General features: G+C 43.9%; 1 protein-coding gene across 1 annotated transcript in view; it reads left to right on the forward strand.

Annotated features, from left to right (window-relative positions):
* Nucleotides 1-18,456: 18,456 nt before the first annotated feature.
* The window catches only part of Arid2 (AT-rich interaction domain 2), a 146,959-nt gene continuing 141,364 nt past the window's right edge, over nt 18,457-24,051 (forward strand). The window contains exons 1-3 of the mRNA XM_075960458.1: nt 18,457-18,687; nt 18,794-18,887; nt 19,975-20,072. Of these exons, the coding sequence (XP_075816573.1) occupies nt 18,596-18,687; nt 18,794-18,887; nt 19,975-20,072 (284 nt within the window). The 5' untranslated portion in view covers nt 18,457-18,595. The remainder of the gene's footprint in view (nt 18,688-18,793; nt 18,888-19,974; nt 20,073-24,051) is intronic.

Genomic DNA, 24,051 nt, shown 5'->3' on the forward strand with positions numbered 1-24,051 from the left:
CACAGTGCTTCTGTGAGCCTCGTGGAGCCGTGGAGCCGTGGAGCCATGCCTACTGCACATGGCCAAATTCGTGCAGTTGCATGCTTCCTCGTCTCATCCGCTCTTGTCCTCAGAACTCAGCCAGGGTGTGCTGAATGGAATCAGATTGAACTTTTAAGCCTACAAACTAAAGTCTTGATTTTATTTTATTTTTTTTTAAAGTGGAGGCTTAACTCCCTTGTTCTTTATTTCTTCAAATGACTCTGCCTTCCTTTCCAAAGAGCACTGTGAAAACAGGACACGGGGGACTTCATCTGCTACAAGTAACAATTCACCAGACTAAACCCAGTGAAGCAGGAAATGCCCTGTTTAATCATAGGATTCTTAGCCTTGAACACAGTAGCCATTTAGGAAATACTTATTAGCTCACACGGGCAGAGGCATGTGCCAGGAGTGTGCTCTCCACTCCTGTAGGAGCTACAGAAAGACCAAAGTAGAATAAACTACTGCATTCAGTGGGAGACTGACCACATCTGTATTGTTACACTGAAATGTTTCGTTAATGTTATTAATTAAAGAAAAACATAAATTGTCATTCTCAAGGCCAAGGAAAGACTAAAGCAGTAAAATCCTCAAAATACCCACAGAAAGAAACAAGCAGCATGACCTCTGGGGTCCTGTCACATTTACTGATCCTTGTCAACTGATCCCAAGCACTACATTAAAAGGCTACACATATTTTGTGTTTTTGAGATAGCCCAGGCTAGCCACAAAGTCAGTATGTAATCCATAAACTTGTTCTAATCCTCCCAGCTCAACTGCTAAGTGCTGAAGTTAGAGGCATAAACTACCAGACCCAGAAAGACAGGGCGAATTTCAACTCAGATGATTATACCAGAATTCCTTTACTAAACAGTGCCAGCACTGATGACCTAGCTGTAAAAGAGACACTTAAAAAAAAAAAGGAACTTCCATTCCAATAAGGAATGGATGCTATACATAATACACATATCAGAGTGGTGCAGGCAGATCTACAGAGCTAGTTCTAGGACAGCCAGGGATACACAGAGAAACCCCGTCTTGAGAAACTAAAAATAAATAAAAATACACATTTTAGATAGATGTCCCGAGAGGTTGTGGCAAGGGTGGGACAGAGCAAAACTGAAAGGGCATTTACAGTGGTCACATCTTGAGCTGCTGAAATTTTCAGTTATTGGCCCGGGGGGGGGGGCACTTGAGCAATTAAAAACATTTATTTATTTTTTTATGTGCACATGTGAGTGCCTGCATGAGTGTATTTTCTCCACATTCATGCCTGGTGCCTGCAGAGGCCAGAAGAGGGTGTCACATCCAGGCTCAAGAGCAACTTTTGACTCTGACTACTTAATACTTATTCCTAGCTGGGTGGACTGGCTCACACTTGTTACCTAGCAACCAGGAAGCTGAACCCAAAAGTGAGTGTCAAGAGAATGAGGTCAATCTGGGCTCTAGAGTGAGCTCCAAACATTCTGGATTACAGAGTGACACCTTGTCACAAGCAAATAAACAAAATCTGTTCCTTTCTGAATACCCCATAAACTAAGTTCTCCATAGAAATTGCTTCCTACCTCTTCACTAGCTTTTAAAGTGACCGGAACATTTTTAAAAAATTTAAAAGATCTTCCACAAACCACGGAAGAAGCATGAAAATTTGCTATGACCTAATTTTCTTTTGCATCTTGACCTCAAGACACCCCCCAACACCCCAGCCAGTGCTAGAGATGGAACCGACAACCTGACATGCTAGGCCAGCTCTTACCACGCAGCCAGAGCAGTCAGTGTGGACTCTTCCTTTTCTTCCGTCACTTTTCTCTTTATCTCCTTCTGGCAAACTTCGCACCTCCCACTTTAGTTTCTTCAATAATTCAGCAGTCTCCATGTTGACCTGTTCCCATTTCATTTATAACAACATCCTGACGTTCTTCTTACTCCATGAAGAAAGGTTTCACTTAGAAATGTCTACATGCTTGAAATTATACAACTGTTGCTGGGGTTTGGAGTTTGTCCTAAGTCAGCAAAATATGCAGAAATGATTACAAGCAGACTGTACATACTTTATATTCAAGCTATCCAACACTTACTTTTCTCTTTAGTTTGAGTGCAAGACCTTGAGACCTACATTATGTGGTGGTGGGGGGGCTGCCTTCATTCCCAAAAGGGTCTGTACTAGATACTTCTCTATTATTATTTGATAAACCACAATGAAGGCAACTGATAGAGGAGGGTGTATTTGGGACTCAGTTCCAGGGGCATAGGAGTCCATTACCATTATGCTAGGGGACACAGCAGCAGGCAGCAAGCATGATGGGGAATAGCAGCTGAGAATTCACATCTCAACTGCAAAGTAGGAGGCAGAGAAGGCACAAGGCTCTGGAACTTCAGCACCTGCCCCCAGCGACACATCTCCTCCAAGGCCATACTTTCTAACCTTCCCCAAACAATTTCATCAACTGGGGACCAAGTAGTCAACATATGAGCTTACAGGGCCATTCTCATTCAATCCTTCATAGGTTCAAGCATGTGTACACGTGGAGTGGATACATGTGTGGTACATATGCAAGTGCATGGAGACCAGGTTGATGGTAGGATCTCTCAATGAACCTAGAGGAACCATTTGGCTAGTCTAGGTGCCAGCTTGCTCTAGGAATCCCCATCTCCTAGAGGACATGTGTACACACACATATAAATCACATAAGCAAATGCAGAAAAAGTGGTTAATGGAATGTATTAAATAATCCGTGAATGGTGTCTAGGGAAAGGCTGTGATGGGAGGGGGCCAGGGAGACCTTGAGATATTTATATTGAACTTTCTATTACAGAAGTATATCCATACAATTTATGGGCCATCAATTAATATGTTTCTGCTGTAACAAGAGACAAGAGAACGTAAGACACAGGCACAGAGCCAACTCACTTTTCAGGTCTAACCTGCTGTTGTCAAGGCAACTATATTAACTTCTCTTGATCTTAGTTTCAAAGCAACTTAAAGGATTAATAAAAAGTTGTGCGTGAGACAGGAGTGGGGGAGGGTGTCTGGAAGTATTATTAGAATTGATCTATGGTCAATATAAATCGTGGTGCTCAGTCAAGTCTTCTGAACTGGATTTCTTAGCATCTTTTAACATCCATCCTTTCCCTCCACTCCAGAAATGAAACCCATTTCCAGTTGCCTGTTATGCTAGTGGCTTCTGGATATTCTGTAGGACAAGTCACCTCCTACTCTTGGCCTATGGCAAGACACCTATTTTCACCAGTTGTGCATAAGAATTTTAAAAGGCAAACATACACTTAAATAGTCAAAACATCTGTCTCCAATGGTCTGTAACAATGCCATTCCTTTTCATGCATTGCTGTGTGTAAAATGGGGCAGAGCAGACCACAGGGAGGGCCTGCATGCATGTGCAGTTAGGCTTTGGACAGCAACAGGGAGAAAGAGGATCAATTCTCAGAATGGAGTCCACAGGTTTCTGGCTTCTAGTTTTCTTTTCATCCTTGTTGAAGGAGCTGCGGGCTGCGTTCCTGCCGCCTGGCTAGCTTATGCCCCGAAATAATAACATATAAACTGTATTCATTTAAACACTGCTTGGCCCATTAGCTCTAGCCTTTACTGGCTGATTCTCATATCCCGATCAACCCATCTCTAATAATCTGTGTAGCACCAGTCTTACCAGGAAAGATTCAGCATGTCTGACCTGGCGGCTTGCTTCATTGCATCTGCCCTGGAGAGGAGAGGCATGGCATCTGTGCTCACTTCCTCTTCCTCCCAGCATTGTTCTGTTTACTCCACCCACCTATGTTCTAACCTATCAGGCCAAGCAGTTTCTTTATTAATTGACCAATGAAATCAACAGATTGATATGACACTCCCACATCACATCCTTACCAAAATGGGCTTATGCACAGTGGGTGGCCTACCAACATGCCAAGTACTTTCATATAGTAAGAAAACATCTGGCTGTTTACAAGGTCGATTCACATAAACTAACCCTGACTATCTTCTATCTCAAAATGCCTTCAAGCATGGGTATTCTGTAATTACTATTAGGAACACTTTAAATCTGTAAGTTATATTTTGTCCAAATTTTTCTTTTACTTGGGGAATTCTCATAAAATTTTACCAAAAGAAAGGTGATCTTAGTAACAATTTCATACCTCCCATTAAATATCATTCAAAAAGTAGTGTAATTCAGTTAACCCATGTGTCCATCTTCAAACTGATTTAATCATAGTATTCATTCCTGCTTATATTTTCTCTGTGCTTCAAGAATTCACTCATCTTTTCCCTGTTCTCTGTTTTCTTCTAGCATTTATTTTTTATAGTTTAAGGTATTCAGTATTGATCAGATTGCCCAACGGAAATACATAAAAGTATGTGATCTTCTTAGGAGTTTCCCGTTTACCTCAGGAAGAAAGACTGCAGAGTTCTCTAGGCCCTGTGCACACAGCGCACGTGGCACAGACAGTTCTCTGCAGGGTCCCTTCACTGGAGGAGTACGTGGTGCTCCTTACTGTGACAAGCAGGACTATCTGTAGGCAGCACAGGAGGCAGCTCCTCAGTCTGGGGGTGGAGGGGGAGAGACAAGCATAGAAGGGTATGTCCTGGATCCTGGGAGGCTGCTTGGGTCAAAAAGACTGAGGTCACGACAATTTGACAGACACATAAGAGAGAAAAATAATATATACAAACACAATATAAAAGCATTTACAGGGCTGGAGAGATGGCTAAGTGGTTAAGAGCATTGCCTGCTCTTCCAAAGGTCCTGAGTTCAATTCCCAGCAACCACATGGTGGCTCATAACCATCTATAATGAGGTCTGGCGCCCTCTTCTGGCCTGTAGGCATACAGACAGAACATTGTATACTAAATAAATAAATATTAAAAAAAAAGAGACAAGCTCCACCCACTCCGCCTGTCTCTCCTTCTAAAAAAAAAAAAACATTTACAATTCTAAGGGAGTAAATGTTAAGTGTGTGCAACAAATCAGGCCACTTCCTATTTCCGCATCCTGTGCCTCTGCAATGTGTCCGTGGTTGACCAGCAGATCTGTCAGTTTACAGCTCAACAGGGAAGGACAGGTGATCATCATCCTAACTGTGAAACTGTTGTTCACTGAAAACTATCCTGCTCCTGGAGGGCTGGAGAGGTGGCTCCATGGTTAATTCTAGAGGACTTGGGTTCCACACCCAGTATCCACACAGTGGCTCACAACCATCTCTAACTCCACTTCCAAGGAATCTGACACCCTCTTCTGGCTTCCTTGGGCACTAGGCACAGAAATACAGTTGGCTAAACACATATACACAAGTAATTAAAAATAAAAATCCTATTCCTTAACTATAAAACACTTGATATTTCATGATTAATTTCAGCAAACAGGAGCTTATTAGGTCTGAGAATTGGACTTCCAAGGATATTAGGTTTACATTAACCTACTTAAGAATGTATGAATATGCTTAACATTATATTGGCTATATGCAGTGATTATAAAGGATGAGTAGAGGCCATTCCAGTAAAGGATGGAGAGAGCCTTTCTCTCTCTCTCTCTTGATATGAGTGTTTAATTTTTGTAAAACCCAGGCCAGCTTTTTCCAGGAATGCCCATCCTATAAGGACAGGCATATTTAAACGGCACAGTAACTGCCCTGAGAAGTTTCGTAGATAGTAAGTGGAGCTTTACTCGGCTTGATATTTCCCACGTATGCAACCCCTATCTTCCTTTCACACTTACAAACAGATGAGAAACATCAATCTGATGAGAAGCTCATTCTCACATATGTACACAGGCATGAAATACTTCTAACACTTGAACATTTTAGAAAACATAAGGAAGATTGAACTTGCACATTCTTAAAGAATAATTTGAAGTGTGGGGTTAAGAGTTGGAGAACATTCCAAAGTCACAGCTAGTGAATTGGGTTTTATGAAGATCAAAAATTGCCCTAAAATTTAAACAGATGATTTAATTGTTTTATTAAAATCTGCCTTCTCTGAATAGTCAGACATCTCAGTCTGAGATAAAGTTTGCTTACTGAATTCTTACTCTTGAAGGCAGGTGCTGCCAGCCCCTCCACCCTTCTACTAATGCCACCTTTCTGCCCTCTCTAAAATTTAGGATGGCGCCTGTCTTTTCTCTTGATGCGAGCTAATGCAACTCCATCTTCACACAAACTGATAATGGGGAATAAAAAAGAAAGATCAAAAGGGTACAAAATTCCTGTTTCCTACAGCTGCAAAAAAGCAGACAGGGTCGTAGTCTTTAAGACAGCCCTTTCCATAGTATGTCAAACCGAGAAATCTTGTCAAATACCCGAATTTGGGTGTTGTTATATCCTATGAAAATAACATGATTTAAAGGCCCGTAATTCCAGTTAGATGTCTTAGTAACTCTGTGGCCTTGTTGGTATTTAATAAACTTATTCTGAAAATGTCTTTGGCAAACTTATCTAGTGTTAGAGAAAAAAACACCCCACACATCCTTCTTACAAATGCATAGCCATTCATACACATTCTCGGTTTGTTTCTTAAAGACTTTAGACTATTTCACCCTTTTTTTAAAAAATCACTTTATTATAAAGAACTTGCAGATGAAAGATACCATTCAGTTAGATTAACACAGCCATTCAAACAAGCACTTGCCCAGACTCCAAGTCTATGCATCTCAATGAACGTTTTGTTAGAATGGACATTCTGGAGCTGTGGAGTTTCGCTTTGGATTTCACGCTATCAATTACATTTTTATGTACTTACCCATCACAAAGAAAAAAACAACCCCACCCCAATTCATGACAGTGTAAAACTAGAAAAAAGAATCAGCTCTATATTTTTCCAATGACTCATGTGTCATTTACCTTATGAAATACTACCTGCCCCTGTTTTCCTTACTACATATACCCACCTGTTTGTCTACATGCATACATTAGGATCCATGTATGAGGCAATTGTCTACATGTATACATTAGAAACCATATATGAGGCAGAACATGCTTTCTTTCTGAGACTGGGTGTCCTTGCTTAACACATACATTTAAGTCTATCCATTTTGTGTTTCCCCCCTTGGAACGGAATACATTCTATATTATTTATGCACTAGGTATTATTTAAGACAACTGCTAAGATAAAACAGATGGGTAACACATTACAGCAGTGTTTCTCAGTGTATGGGGGGGGTGAACAACCCTTTCACGGGGGTCACATATCAGACATTTACATTACCATTCATCACAGTAGCAAGATCACAGTTATGAAGTAGCAGCGAAAATAGCTTTATGGTTGGGGGTCACCACACATGAGGTACTGTATTAAAGGGTCGCAGTATTAGGAAGGTTGAGAACCACCAAGTTAGAGGGAACCTTCTTGCTTTCTCTAGATTCTTCCTCTGTAGTAGAAATTGCTGTGTTCACTTATGATTATCCTTGTCTCCTCCTCAAGACCATTAACCACATGAGTCTTCTCAGGCTGTTGACCAGTTCCCAATCACAAATACCCGTAAAAATGCCTACTTTAGGAGGAGCTAAAATGTCCAATAGTCCTTTACATTTCCTCTGCTATGTGTATTACACAATACTGTTATTCTTACTAAGGCTGTGGCAAGTTTTTGTTCAACCAAGGGTCGTTGCTCTTATCTGTATTAACCAACTGGCTTCCTCTGCTAACTCATTCAGATATTATGCTTCTTCCAAACTAGGCTGCAAGCTAAACAAAGGAGGACAGTGAGTATGTAAAATCACCTCACTTGGCAGCCCTCGGTAAAGATCGAGGTTAAGGATTTCAGTATAATTAATAGAGTTTTTGGTAGCCATGTGTACTTTCATAGGCTAGCAGAAACAAAGGTATGCATGACTCAAGGATATTGGAACAGCTTTTATTATACGTTTGGAACAACATTTAGTCATTAAGAATAATCAAGGAATATAGTTTGAAAGATTACTCAAAGCCCTTGTCATGCATCTGTCTAAAAAACCATAAATTATAACATCTAGTTGGGATTCTACTGAAACTGAAATTAATCATTATTAAATAACATGCATTCTTGTGTTATTTTTCTCCATATTTGGTGGAAGTAGGGTATTTTAAATGAACAGGTGTTCACTGCATACATGTGCACACACTAACAGGAACTTCAGCAACTAGAATGAACTTTCTTTTTAAAAGTCTCATTACTGAAAAATACATCTTGAATTCCACATAAAGGAGGCTTTCCAAGCTTTCAGGACTACTACTCAGGCACGAAGGCCTGATCTGTGTTTTAAGATGTCATCTCATCCTTAAGAAATTTATCGGCAATCTAGACCACTCCCTGACATTCAGCACCAGATTCACCAGACGTGGTCCCATTTGCGTGCAGTTTTGGTAGTGTTGAAGACTAACCAGAGGGCTGGCAGACCTAATTCTGGACCTCCTGGTATAGAAGAGCCCACCCCATGTTTCATACATGACCAAATAAGTTTCCAGATCTTTTTTAGGAAGTCCATCAAGAATCAGCTACAATTTTAACGTGCCTGAGCACAAGCAAGTCTTGCCTCTGCCATACAGTAAGTGTAGTCCAACCTGTTTGTACGTTTTGAGGCCGATTGTACTTCTAAATGAAGTCCAAAGGCTATGGCAGATCTATGACTCTGAAACCTTTCTGTAAGGAACTTAGTCACTTTCTTGTTGAAAAATTAATCCATTCTTGAGATCTGCCACTGTACAAGAGAAAGTGAGATCTCAGATCACTTTCATCAGTGGACACTGGCACGTGATCAGTACTAGAACAACATGTACAGGGCGCTGAGCTAACAGAGGGCTACTTCCTGCCACCAGTCTTAGATTATTGGAGCTGCTATGACAAAATGCCATAGACTATGTGGCTTGTACACAATGGGAAATCGTTTTTCTCAGTTTTCAAGGCTTGGCAGTCCAAAGTCAGAACAGAAGTATCTGGTGTCCAGCGAGAACCAATTTTCCAGGAGGCAGTCTCTTTGCTGTGGAACTTGTGAGGGAAGGGGTGAATCATTGCAGGGGTTCTTGTGCACAATTTCACAAGAGGTCTGCTCATGTAACCCAGTTTTCCGAGGACATCCCCACATGCCTACTACCATCACCTTTAGGTTATCAGCTTATGAGTTTGGGGTGTGGGGGATGGACGGACACACAAACTTTCAGTGTATACTCCCTTTGCCTTCCTGAACATTCTGGGCTTGTTATTAAGCATTACTAAGTCTAAGTAAAATTGACTTTATTAAAAATGAAGGACCTATACCTAGATGCTGCTTATGGTATTGGCTACAGAATCTTAAGTTAAAATAATACTCCTCTTCTAGTTGTTGGACTTGCTATCGATTACCACAAAAGAATGCACACTCCCTTACCGTCCCAGCACCTTTCCTGAATGGTGTCATGCTTGGATAGCCGCAACTAAACCCTTTTATACTCAGAATATGGCACTGGCTTCAAGATAGTGTTTACTGGAAAACACAAAAGGACCTGCCTTACACTTAGCATTTGATGTTTCTGAATTCTTGTCCTGTGCTTATGTGAGCTGAGCTGCCTCTGCTAGCCTGGCACTTTGATCTCCTGTGAGAAACCATTCCAGCCTTTTAAGAAATAGCAGTATAACTTACAAAGTTACCCATCTCATTTGCTGAGCCCATGCTCACTATAGCCATACACATTTGGCCCTTAGGTCCTCTTTGCGGGGAGGGAGGGTCGGGAAGCACCATGGATTGGGGAAAATAACCTTCTCATCATGTAAGGGTATACACTATCATGGCAAGGTTAGAAAAAACATAAGCAAGGCCATAAAAAGGTTAGTAAGGTTTTTTTCTCTGGATCTGCCAGATCCTAATATATGAATGGTCACTGTACTACAATCCTATAGACTTCAACGCAGCCAGACAAGGAAACAGGCATGTTCTCACTGGCAAGGGCTGAGGCCCCTAATTATCACAAACAATAAAGTAAACAATTTTATTTTTTTTTTTGCCAACTTGCACTGGAGTAAAGCTAAGACTTTAAAGTCTATGGACTGCTGTCTTTTGACAGGGGACTCAGAAGTTATAATTGTACATGGTACTCTAGTAAGGCTAAAAACGTGAACCTATTCAGTCGTGGGAGTAAGAGCATAAAGATGTCAAGTAGTTTGTAGTCTGGATTAAAATGGTTTTCCTGGCACACTGGAAGAGGAAGCCTTAATAAACAGTGTCTAGGCAGAGTCTAAGATAAAGTATTATTGAGGAAGCCCAATATTGTACAGCTAATAAATTTTAAATTATTCAATAATTCCTTAAAAATCTTTTAGTCTACTCTCCCATAATTCCATTTTGATTTTATTTTCTGTCACTTTCATGGATCAATGATTCTGCTTAAACCTTTATATCTTTTCCTTTAAATTAGAAATGCTTTAGATAAATACATCATTAGTGCATATTTACTTAGTAGCTAATCTGATTATAGGAACTGGATGTTATTAGCAAGACAGAAGGAACATTCAGTAGAAAAAGCATTGGGATTGGAAGCCACGAGGCACAGAGTAGAATGTTTACATTTTTATGAATAAGCTCAAAGTGTAAGTCAAGTCAAATGTGTAAGCGTAAGTCACACAATGGGAAGACACTGCACATTTCCTCCCAACTACACCCTCTCCTTCCTCAGCAGGAGTGGAACAAAGAGGAATTTTTTTCCTGGCTTTTAGAGATAGGGTTTCTCTATGTAGCCCTGGCTGTCCTCGAACTCACAGAGATCCACCTGACCTGCCTCTGCCTCCTGAGTGTTGGGATTAAAGGCGTGCCAGGCATCAAAGAAGAAAATCTTAATGTTCTATATAAGATATGGTAGATGCTAACTATTCCTCTACAAATAAATGCATGGAGTTGTTGATTTTAGGCATCAAAAATTATTTGTTCTAAATCCTACCAAAGGGCACATCAACTTCACTCACATTTGAACTTGAATGTTTTTAAAGGCACGGTGGTGCACACCTGTAAGCCTAGCACCTGGGCAGATGAAGCAAAAGATCAAAACTTTCATGTCAGCTTTGACTATAGAGAAAGACTGTCTCAAAAATCAATCTAAACCTAAACAAAATAAAAACCAAAAAACTGTCCGGGCGTGTATAGACCAGCAGAGTGCTTCACTACCAGCTATGAAGTTCTGAGTAGTTCACACTCCAGCACCACGGAAAACAAAAATACCAAAGTAGATACATCACAAAGCCTTGTAAACATGTACCACACCCACACCAGAGATAAAATGTGGGGTGGGGGGCGTCTTTTTTGAATTACTATCACTATAGCCACAGTGCCAATTATGGCCAGCTGTGCTGATGCACCTCTGCAATGCAGCAATTGAGAGGATGGGAGAGATAAAGCTATATAGCGTGAGACCTTGCCAAAAAAGGCTTTAACTATACATTGGGCCACAAAGTACAAAAACTTGATTAGGATAAAAGTACTCTGTGAATAAACTCTACAAAAGCAAATCTCGGCTAATGCCAACACAATCCTCAGATACAACAGTAAACAGCAGTTGCACTAACAATAAAAGCAATGTGACCTGGCCACACCATTAGAAGCATTTTGTTGAATGTCACCCGAACATTATCTACGAACACAATATACACTACTCATGCATTCATTATTTCTTTACACATTCCCAGTTAGTCAAAGAATGATATGTGAAATGAACTTTTAATTGGTGCCATCCTATATACACACATTTACCAGAGGGAAAACCAAAATAATGGCTAGGTGCCTTTAAAATTAACCGTCAATAGTCTATTGTACGTACTTTTCTACAAACTCACTTCTGCTAGTTGTAATTATGTCAGTGCTGTAAACCAAGTGGTTATCTTCAGCTAAAGCTTCAAAACATTTTATTGCAGGAGGCCAACCAACACCATTTAAAACAGAAAGGGGCATCTGAGGTGATCTAAGCTTCCCATGTGTGTCCGTGTCTTTAGCAAGTAGTGAACTCTGCATAGTGTAGTGTTCTCTAAAATGCCCATGGATCCCTTCTCCCTAGGAAAATGCAAATGACAATGTCTTGTTTCACAGGGCTCATGGACACCCCCAACTCACGCCCATATCACAAGATGAACCTCTTAGCTAGCTGGGAAGATGCTGCTATCTCAAGTCTTTAGAAATCCACACAGAAAACAGATGGGGAAGGAAGGAGCCTATGTGCAATGACCGGTAGTGTAGTCATGGCCTTACTACTAATTTTGGTAAACCAACTTAATGGAGCAGAAAAACAACCAAAATTAACAAATGGCGGTGTTAACGCCAGAGTTCAGTGGGAAGACAGTAAGTCCCAAATACTCCAAAGAAAGGGACATTGCTTTGTATTTTCCACAGAAAGAGAGTCATCATTGAACCTTTTAATGACCCCAGTACCCTGGGGCTGGAGAGATAGATGGCTCAATGGTTTAGAGTACTGTCTGCTCTTGCAGGGGACTCAGGTTCAATTCTCAGCACCCACATAGCAGCTCATACCTGTGCAACTCCAGTTCCAGGGCTTCTGATACCCTCCCTCACACAGACATACATGCAGGCAAAACACTAAGGCACATGAAATAAAAAATAGTTTGTTTGTTTTTTTTTAAAAAACACCCAGGAACAAAGCTTAGAAAATAAAAGACTTAAAAAAAAAATAACCCCAGCACCCTAAGTAAGAAATGTCTTTAAATATGGTTCAAGAAACAGATGTTAGAAACAGGACCAACAAACACATTGACAATCAATGATGCTAGTTGTTACTGCCATCAGTATTGGTAAGAGGAGCTTGACTTAAAAGTATCTTACAGTACTCTGAGATCTACACTTTTGTTTACAGTGGACTTGACTGAGTTTCCATTTTGATGCTATAGATGAACAGGTCAAGTCTCAGAGAAACAGAAGAGTTAAATAGATTCAGTTATTACAAAGTCAGCACCATTCTGACTCATGCAGTAACAGAAAAACTACAGAGCTTTATGGAACCTATTACACAGTTTTGCATTTCAGCTTAATCCTTGTTTTATTGTTGTGCCAACATGACTTCCTACTCCTTAAGCTTTACGGCTAGTCAAGAATTAAGTCTGAATTAAATACAAAATTAATGTCTTTGGATTTAATTTTTAAAATTAACAGCAAAGTGCAATATAGAGAGGAGTCAATGTACCAAAAAATTGAAACAGAAAATAAAAATTCACTGAAACAATGCTCAGTAGGGTGTGTGTGTGTATGTCTGTGTGTAAAACACTCACTGAGCAGTCCCCTGTCAGTCCTTTTAAATAAAGTTAATCATTAGAGTCTTACAGATCTGTTTTCAAAGACTAAGACTTAAGCACTTATGAACACCATAGCATTTTGAGTAATTACTAGCCCCAACCGTGATCCCAATGCTGATATGATGCCATGATGCTATTTCATACAGAATCATATTTAATTGTCCCTAAATAGAATTCTGGTTTGTCTTGTCTGTGACAGACTTGTAGCTCTGACTATCATGGCACTCAAAACCCTGTGTCAGTGTCCTAGGCTGAGATTACAGTTAAGAGGCACAGGCCTGCCCGAAAACAAATTTAGAATGCAACTCCATGTTAAAGATTCTACTGAAGTATTAAAAATTAAGAACCCTATGGTCTAAATATTTCATCATAGCCCTCTAAAGCTAGCAGTTTAGAACACCCAGTGCCTGAACACCATTTCCTGGAGGGTCAAGTCCTTCTCTCTCCACCTCTTGACCAAGTCAGGCATTCAATAGCTATTTACTTAGTGAGCCTGCAATCTACACTGACAAAAATAAATAGCTACATGGCCTAGTATTTATACCTTCCCAAAGGTAGATGCTATGACATAAACAGACCATTGAAATGTTAAGCTGTATAAGTTAGTTTCAGTGATCCAAAAGGAAATAATTAAGATGATAAATGTATCACATCAAACCCGTAACTATTTGAAAAAAATTCAAGATTAGAGAAGTTGACCTAAACATCCGAGGCCAATGCTCTCTATCAAAGCACAGGGCAATGCTACCTCCAGGGGGTATTATTATAATAACTGCCTATAATTTAACATTCTAATTAAATCTTTTAAAGTTTTCAAATTGAAAATGATCATTTACTTTGAAATAAAACCACACTGTTTTTGTATATACACTAACTTCTAATACCTAGTGAAAGGAGTAAAAGGCTCTCAAAGCTTACCAGATCCTCCTGGGTCAAATCACCTGGAAGCCCATCAACTGAGGAGTCAAGAGTATCACCTGCCTACATTAAAACTCTCCTACTCAGAGGAAGAAATCCTTTCCTTCCCTCACTGGTATTAGTTCTGCCAAGTCTCGCCATCAGAAGGGGAAGGACATATCTATTATGTGAAGTTGTAGTCAAATTTTCAAAGGAGACAAGTTGGCACACATGGAAAACTGCAGGCGACTCCAGCAAAGCGCTCTCACATCTCACTAACAGTACTTTCTTAACGTCGTCATCTTCAAAGAAATACCAACTGGACTGCAAAAGCCTTGTTCAGCCAACCAAACTGGTATTCCCGTAGACCTTAGAGAAATCTAAAATCCAGAACTGAGTTGATGTGCCAACTCCTCACTTACATTATTTTACCCCTTGAAGTCACATACCTGTCATGCTTGATTTGAAATTGGGTATGGTTTTATGAAGTATCACCAAAAGGGAGTTTTAAACTATGATTCTTGATGGAGCAAATGGATGGTATGAGACAAAGATTCACCATGACAGGACTTTCTGCCCAAGATCTGCAGTCACTATTAAAAACAACTTTGTCTTTTTTTCCAGGATAAAGTCTTTGTCACATTTCTCACCAGAACAGCAAACTATCTAAAGGTTTGGACAATGCTCACTCTTGCTGTAATTGTAAAGGAATGCTTTTCATTAATGCTTGGAAACTCGGAGCTATATTGTACTTTACATCAAATTAGTTAGAGAATAGCTATTGTCAAACTGTCAGCACGCCTCTACCATGTCTCCTCTAGGCTCCACCTGCTCTATGCTGCCCACTATTGGAAATGTATTATGCTAATGAGAAACATGATACTATTCACTGGGGTTACTTTAGTACAAAAGCAGAAGAATATTCCCGGGTTGCCTGAGTGGGTGCTAAGATATGGCATCCTTGCAAGAGATCCAGACTGATTAGCAGGAACTAAACTTATTAATATAAAGGCCATCAGGAGGAACAGACAGGACCAGGAGCTATCTTGGTGCAGCACAGGACTGCAGCAATGACAGGGCGAGGACAGGGTGTGGAACTACAGTGCACAGCAGCCGCAGAAGGAAATATGATGAAGGAAGCATCCAGAACATCCCGACACACAGCAGAAACACGCAAGCAGTGACCCGCACAACTGGAAGATGACACAAACTCAAGTCGTGGAAAGTATATTTGTCTCCTCAGATAGATCTCTTAAGTCCTTCCTTTTCAAGCAAATAACCATTGGTTAATTTCTGTCTCAACACTGTCTTCTCCAAACCCAAGAAAACTGAACTGTTGAGTGACCTGATAACATCAACTTTTATGTTTGTTTTCGCTTATAATCAGACTATAGCCAAAGTGTTAAAGAATTGAAATCCTATCCATCAGTACACGTAGGACTTCATTTTAAAGACTATACCTCTTCAGTGATCTAAAATTCCTGGAAAAAAAGCTTTAAAAGGTTAGATTCCCTCCAAGACCTTAGCCTTTGATACTTGCTCTGAAATCAAAATTGCTCCACGGTACGTGAGATGGACGTACACACTAAGTAGCACTCGCTGGCTTCGAAGTGACAACCTTCCCTTCTAAAGTGCAAACATGTCATCCCTCCACTCTGTCCCTGGACTTGGCAATTAAAGCCAAGCAGGCCTGCCCACCGCAGAGTGGGACAGACGGACGGTCCGATGTCCACCTAGAGCCATTAACATACAGTCCCAGGTCGCCGCTCCGACGACTTAGATGCCAGGCTGCAGCCTTCGTCCCCACGGTCACCCCGTGGGCCCCCGGGTCGCCTGGGCCGCCGCTGCCGGCGTCGCGACTCGGCGCTCCCGGAGCCCGGGCCTCTGCGCTCCCCGGCACGCACTAGGGGCCAGGCCGCCTCACACCTGACGACACCTCGATCCCTGCGGATCCCCGGCCCGCCGTCACCCCGCCGCGAGTCCCCGGAGCAGCCGGCCGCGGGCCGCCTCTGTCTTCTGCCGCCATCACCCCCGCGGCCTCGGAGGCTTCCCCTTCGAGAAGACAGAGAGGACGCGGCGCCGGGGGTGGGGGTGGGGTGCGCCGTCGACCTCTCGTGTAACGTGGTCCCCGCGGGCTCGGCTCCCTCCCGCAGGCTTTCCAGTCAGCTGCGTCCTCGGCGGAGGTATTCCACGTTGACAGATCTCTCGCCTCGCACAAAATGGGGCCGGGGAGCGGCCGCCGCCGGCTCCATGGGCGCCGCCATTTTGTGAGGCGCGGCGGAGCAGGCTGGTGTGTAATGGTTGCAGCGAGTGACCCCCCTCTAGGGAATCCCCGGCGCTGACGGTTACGCAAGGGGCCGTGCGCAAGTGCCGCGCGCAGGGAAGCCGCACAGCCCGGCCGGCCGGCCGCCCGCTCGCCGCTGCCCTTGAGACGGCGAGGGAAGGGGCCGCGGGCTCGCCCGTCCGCCCCGCCGGCCCACTCGCGCCTCGCCTCCGGCCCGGCCAGCTTCTTCTCCTCCTCCTCCTCCACGGGCAGGGTCTCCGCCCCTCACAGGCTTGCGAGGCACTCACTGGTCCTCGGGTGTCAGGAATTTCCTAGCCACACCTTATTCCGACCCCGTTTAAGACATAAACTTTACTTGGGAAATAAATCCGTTTCCTCGACCGAGTACCGGAAGCGTGCTCCGCGGCGTTACATAATTTTATTTTGGTCGCCACCCAATCCGTGCGCCGTTGGAAAGACGACCCCGAAGTCAACCCAGCCGGACTCTGTCGTGTGACCTTGGGCTGGTGACTTTGCCGGTGGTGGCACGGTCTCTAAAATGGGAACGCTTACCCGCCGGGGAAACACGGGGCTCAACGTTTGTGGACGAGGGGAGGGCTCCAACGTCCTCGTAAATGCAAATTTGGGGGGGGTATGGGTTGAGATAAAATTTTGAGTTCCCTATTTACACATTTCAGGATCACTACGGAAAATGGAAACCTTTTGCCTTCTATTTTCAGCTCATCAGTGCAAAAATATAAACGTTATCCTCAAAGTTCCAGAGGTGGTTTCTTAACCGGCGCGGTGACTGTTTGCATAACTCCGGTTCGGTGCCCGAAACCGACCGAAGGCGAGACGAATTCAGAGCCTTTGCTCCGGGTCCGCACAGAAGTAGGGCAGACAGTTCACCCTGGGTGTGTGTGCTCTACAGTTTGTCAAAGTGACTTGATGGCCACACCGTGGGGAATGTGCTCCTCGGGCCCCAGCACTGTCGCATAAAGCCGAGGGGCCGATTCCTCCCGCACTAAACAGTGGCAGAGGCTGCGAGAGGACTTTCCCCGGGGCGGCGCGGTCTGCGCCGGGCGAGCCGCGGGGCCCCTCGGTGCGGCGGGAGGCCCGGCGGGCACCCGGAGGCAGCGAACATCGCCTCCACCCCTAACCCCGGAACAACCGGTAGTGGCCGTTTCCCCGCGCCGCCCCCCTTTCCGCCCGCTTTGTGTGCGTGTGAAATGTGCTGCACATTGCAGATGAACCCTAAGCCGGGCGAGCCGGAGTCTATTGTTCCCCGCGAGGAGCAGCCGCGACCGTGTGGAGCCAGACGCAGTGCCGCGGCCGGCCCTCGGGGGGCGCTGTGCGGGCGCTGGCGGCCCGGCCGTGGCGGCGGCTGAGAGCGAGGCTGGCGGGCAGGCAGGCAGGCCGGCGGGCGGCGCGCAGCGGCTCGGCTGCCGCCGGAGCCTGTGCCCGGGGACTCCCGGGCCGCCGCCACCGGCGCCACCGCCACCGCCGCCGCGCGTGAATGTGTGCGAGGGCCCCGCGGAGCCGCGGCCCGGATCCACGCTGTCACCCCGCTCTCCACAAGCCACCACACAGACCTCCCCCTCCCCACGCGGCCCCGCCTGCCCCGGCCCCGCCGCGCCGCCGCCTCCGCCGCCGAAACTCCCAGGCCTGCGGCTGCCCGGGCCCCTCGCCTCGGCTCGCCCGGCCCCCGGCCGGCTCGTGCGCCCCCGGCCGCAGCACCATGTTGAATCGCGTCCCCGGGCCGAGCCGCCGAGGCCCGCGGCGCTGAGAGGCGGCCAGAGCCGGGCCCGCGGGAGGCGGCGAGGCAGGGTGGGGGCCGCGTTCGCCCCGCGGCTCCGCGCCCGGCCGCCCGTCGCCTGCCCCTCTAGTTTCGCTCCCGTTTCTTTAAACTTTTTTAGAAATTCCCCTCCCTCCGGCCCTGCGCTCCCCCTGGCCTCCCGCTCCCTCCTTCCCCTCCTCCTCGCCTCCTCCCCCTCCCTCCTCCCTCCCTGCGCCGCCGCCGCCGCCGCCGCCGCCGCCACCGCCGGCCCATGACTGAGCCCCGCCACCGCCGGCCGAGGAATGGGCTCCGGGCGCTGGTAGGGAGCGCGGGGAGCGGGGGCCGCGTTTGAACCGCGATCTGGGTTTTCGGGAGACCTCCTTTGGCAAAATAATGGCAAACTCGACGGGGAAGGCGCCTCCGGACGAGCGGAGGAAGGGACTGGCTTTCCTGGACGAGCTGCGGCAGTTCCACCACAGCAGAGGGTGAGAGCAGGACCGGGGGGGCAGCGCCGGGGCGAGCCGGGGCGAACGGGGCCCGCGGCGGGCGCGGGGTCCCGGTGACAAGTGCGGGGCTTTCTGTCGCCCGCAGGTCGCCGTTTAAGAAGATCCCTGCGGTGGGTGGGAAGGAGCTGGATCTTCACGGGCTCTACACCAGAGTCACTACTTTAGGCGGATTCGCGAAGGTGAGTGGAAGTTTTAATTTGTATTTCCCTCTCGCTGGCCTGCTCCGAAAAAAAGTCTGCTCCGGCCCGGGAGCGGGCGCCCGGGCCCGGGGGGAGGGGGGTGGCCGGCCGGCGGGGCACAAGGCGTTCTCGGCGCTCGCAGCCGGCGGTGGCACGGAGGCGGCCGGCGGCGGGGCTGTTTTCGGCCTGGTGGCTCGCGTGCGCGCGGCGGGGCGCGGGGCTGGGCGGGCGGGCGGCCCGGCGGCGGGGAGCGTCCTGCCCGGTGTCCGGCCGGCCCCGCGGGGTCTGAGCGGCGCGGCGGGGAGCGCGGGCGAGCAGGGGTGCCCGCCCGCCGAGCCCCGCGCCCGCCCCGCACCGCTCGCCCGCCCGCGAGTCAGCGCCGCCGCCGCCGCCGCTGCTGCCGCTCTAGCACAGGCGGAGACACAGAGACACACAGACTCTGAGCAGTTTTCGTGCAACTCAAAATTAGCGCGGGCAGGTTTAACATCGATAATCGGCTGCGAAATGATCCCGGCGGCCGGGGGCACAGCCTCGGCCCGCTCGCCCTGGCTTTCTGCAGCTAACAAAAGAAAGCAGGACCTGTCTGCAAATAGCCATCTTAGGCTTCAAGGCTAGGCAGAAGCTGTAGGCCTCAAAGAAGGGCCTATGGAGATGGATAGATCTGGGAGAGGGATCGGAGTCGGCCCCGGCCCCGGCCCCCCCAGAGCTCGCGGACGTCGCTGTCCGGAGCAGTATTGATCCTTTTGAACTTTTTTTCTTTCTTTAGTGTAAACGGACCGCGTTGAGATTTAAAAGGGGGCGACAGAGGGACTTGCGATTGGTTATTGTCCGGGCTTCAAAAACAAAACAAACCCACCAACCCCCCCACCCCCAAAACAAAACAAGTGCTGCTAAATACAGGGCTCTCTGGTGAAAACACAGTGATTCAGGCGGCCCTGGCTTAGTAGCTCTTGTGGCTAGACCCCAGACACCCACTGGTGCCTTAGGTGTCTCCAGATCGCTGCAGAATGGGCATTTAGCTCCCAAGTTAGGGTAGGTTTTTCTTGGATTGGGCACTTTCAGACAAGTGTGCCTGTGTTTTTAACAGGTTTCCGAGAAGAATCAGTGGGGAGAAATTGTTGAAGAGTTCAACTTTCCCAGAAGTTGTTCTAACGCTGCCTTTGCTTTAAAACAGTATTACTTGCGGTGAGTAGTGGTGACTTTTCCTCAGTGTTTGGAAACGAGGGACTTAGGGGAGATTAAACAGCAAAGAAATTTACCCTGTAAACAATTTCCAGTCCCTTGTTTATTTCAGCCTGGGAACCATTTACTGTCAATAAAGTGAGATGCTAGGAGGCTGAAGTTTTCCTCACATTAAAATACGGCCATTTGCATTTTTCATACAGAGTCATTACAGGTGACACCCCATGTCCTATCTTGTAAACATTCTTTTGTGACATTGTTATTGACTGCTTGATAGCCACTAAGGACCAGAAATGATGATGCTTAGTAAAAGACTTACTTAAGGAAACTTTGTAACCTGTGGGAAGATTGTCATTGTCGTCGTTGTCGTCTTCTTCTTCTTCTTCTTCTTCTTCTTCTTCTTCTTCTTCTTCTTCTTCCTTCTTTCTTTCATCTTAAACTCCTTAATCCTCTACAATTTGACTTTCGGGATTTTTTTAAGGGAATTTATTGGAACTGTTACTCAGTAAGTTTTCAATGGAATATTTTTACATAAATAATATATATATATATATATATATATATATATATATATATATATATATATATAATAGAGATACCTTGGTTGGCAAGGATTTCATTTGGGGCTCTTGTTATTGGATTTCTGAGAAACTTGGAAATATTCAGTATCTTTAGGAAAATGGGGATGGCGTGAAACCAGGTACTGTGGTTGGAATTTTTCCTTATATTTTGACTGTTTGCTCAAAAAAAAAGTAAATTTCTTACTTAGTTGGTGTATTAGTCTAGATAATGTACTTTGTGACTTTTAATTTTTTTCCTCGTAGATTTTCCTCTATAGATCCGTTCATATTGTACTTTGTTTTGAAATCAACCTTTATTTTTGTTTGATTACCCAGTGTTCTTAGTTATTTAAAATTAAAATAATGATCTTAATAGTTCTTTCTAATAAATATTGGTAATGGTGATATTATAATATGCCTTTATTTTATTTTTGTAATGTAGCTTCTGTATAATTTGAGTTTTGTGTTGCTTCAGATGCACTAGTTACTTTGTACAGGGCTCAGGGTTCTGAAATAGGAAATAGGGTAATTGCACAGGTGTACTTCCTATTGGCTGCCTTAGATTGACTTCAGACTTGCCGCTGCTGAAGAGTTCACAGAACTTGGCAGTCACTGAGTTCCATAGGAACTCTAGAAAATACCAGGCGTGGGTGGCTGTGTGTGTTAATATGTGTGTCAGAGTACCTTTTAAATAGAAGGGCAGATAAAAAGCATTTCAAGCTATTGATGTAGTAATAGAGCAAGAAACAAGAATTTAATACTTAGAGTGATAGTCACTTGATGATTTCTGTTTCTGATAGAGGACCTGAGAGAATCATGCTAATACATGCTAGGCTTTTGTACTAATCAGTTTAAAACGTTTGTAGCATTTTGTATATTTAAATTGTGTATTCTAAAGTTATGCCTAGTATCTTTTAAGTTTATAGATTACATTTCTGTGTTCGATTCTGAATGGTATATATGGCTGGTGAGATGTGTATTTTTTTGTAAAATTTGCTTTCATACTAACAATCAGCATAATTAATAAAATACCTGGACTGTTTTCTTTTGTAAAGTTTAATTATAAGTAGGTTGCTTCTGTTGTCTTTTCTATCTTGGGATTATGCCATGCAGTAATTGTCCTTATAGCTAGTCTTTTTGACTGGATACTTTCCAGGTTGTTTTAAGTATTTACATTGTTCTTAGGTCAACTTGGGCTTTATGCTCCTATTAGAAGCTGCTTTGATCTGTGTCCTCCGCTAGACTTGTTTGCCTCCATATGTCACTCTCCAGGTTTGCTTTTGTAGGGCTGTAGCTAGGATACTGAGAAAAAGTTAAAGCGTTTGTTTGTTTTGGAAAATAAAACCATGTGAAGATTTGCATGGCTTGAAAAGAAATAGGATGATCAAAAACTGGGTACTACCAACCTTGATAGAATTTTCCCTAGTGGTGTACTGTACATTGAGAGGATGTGTGTACTGGGTTGTGTTATACACCTTTCTCTAAAAAAAAAAAAAAAATCTCATTGGCAGACCAAATGCCAGACTCTAACAGGAATTTTACTAGTTAACCTTAAGAGTGCCTTCTCAGCCAGATATGCTAATGAAGTGACTTGACAAGTTAACCTGCCATATCAGATTTAATACCATCCTTCCTGATAAGGAAAGCAATACCTTGTATTTTTGGTGGGTTTCTTTTGTTTTTGGCTTTGCAATGTTCTCTCTAATCACAAGTTTGAGAGATTGACTTCAGGCTTGACACTGAAGAAGAGTTCGTAGAACTTGGCAGTCACTGAGTTCCATAGGAACTCTAGAAAATACCAGGTGTGTGTGTGTGTGTTACTATGTGTGTCAAAATACCTTTTAAATAAAAGGGTAGATAAAAATGCTTCCCAAACTGTTGATTTAGTAATAGAGTGAGAAATAAGAATTTAATACATCAGAGTGATAGTCTCCATAATACTTAATTCGAGCTGCTTTCTCTTTGGACATATTGTGAGACTGTCAATGCTATTGTTAGCTCTCTTTACAAGTTTCATAGTTGCCTATGTCCTCCTGTAGTTAGTTGTACAGTTACTGGAATGGGCAACTGTTAGACTAGTATCATTTGATACAGCCACACACTCTTACAGACAAATAAGAGCAGACTATGTTAATCATGCACACGTTCTAACACCTCTATGTTCTTTTTGGTACAAATATAGTCATTAAGTACAGAGACATTGTAGTCTGCCAAAAGTTAGGTTGAATCTATTAAATACACATCCATTCAACTGTAGATTATCTACCCAAAATTTCTCAGTCTAAAATTGAATATGCAGTTGATTATTTAACACTAGAATTTAGTTTTTTAAAAAATGTTAAGTGCCTTCTGACAGTATATAGAAGTATTAACATTTATTATATTTAAAATTATATTTTAATAAATTCTTATGCTTGTAACCCCTTTTTTTTTCAGTTAGCACCTTCTTGGCTTATTTATCTCAGTGTGTTCCACGAATACTTGTTAGATTGTCTATATAAGTGAAAAAGGATAAGGCATTATTTCCACATTTTGTTTATGGAGAAACTCAAATATCAAAAAGTTGTATTTGTTGTATGCGCTTGGTAAAATTTATGCTATTATGGATTCAGTTTGTCATTTACAAATGAGTTCAATAGATTAAAGTATAATTGGAAGTGTGGCTAATCCTATGCCTGGGTATATCTATAAGCAGTGTGATACTTATTTACCTGATGAATTTTATTTTTTGCCGTATTATGGTACTAAGATTTAGGAACAATTTGCTATTCTTACTTGGATTAAGAATTTGAAGTTCTAGCTAGGTGTGGTGGTACATGCCTTTAGTTTCAGTAACTGGGAGGCAGTTACTCTAAGTTTGAGGTCAACTTGGTCTATAGAGTGAGTTCCAGGACAGATGGGGCTACACAAAGAAACCCTGTCTAAGAAAAAAAAAGATTTTGTAGTTTTGCTATAAGGTTTAAGTAAACATTTAATTTGAGAATCTTTTCACTTATAGATACCAGGAATGTAACTATAATTATAGTACAGCTGTAGATTACCTTGATGTGTTTGTTCTTTATAAAACTTGGAAAGGAGGTGAACTATCTTAGACCTTGAAATTTTATTGTATAAAACTCCAAATTTCGGTTGTTGTTGTTGTTGTTGTTGTTTTTTGTATTTGAACCTTGCAGTACTGCTTGTTTAGTGTGCATGCATTTGGGGACAGTTGAGAGCTTGGCTATACCCGTGCTTACAGTAGCCACTCTGGAGTCACATTGTCAATTTTGGGTAGAAGACCTTTAGTTACATGAGTAGCTGTTTTACAGCAGTTAACTTTTATCAGTTAAGTGACATAAACACATTTAGGGATTGTCAGATGTAGGTCAGTGAGGAAGCATTTTATGAATCACTTGAGGTGATGGGGACAGAATTCAGTATTA

This window comes from Microtus pennsylvanicus, chromosome 2, assembly GCF_037038515.1.
Source record: "Microtus pennsylvanicus isolate mMicPen1 chromosome 2, mMicPen1.hap1, whole genome shotgun sequence".
NCBI classification, from domain to species: Eukaryota; Metazoa; Chordata; class Mammalia; order Rodentia; family Cricetidae; genus Microtus; species Microtus pennsylvanicus.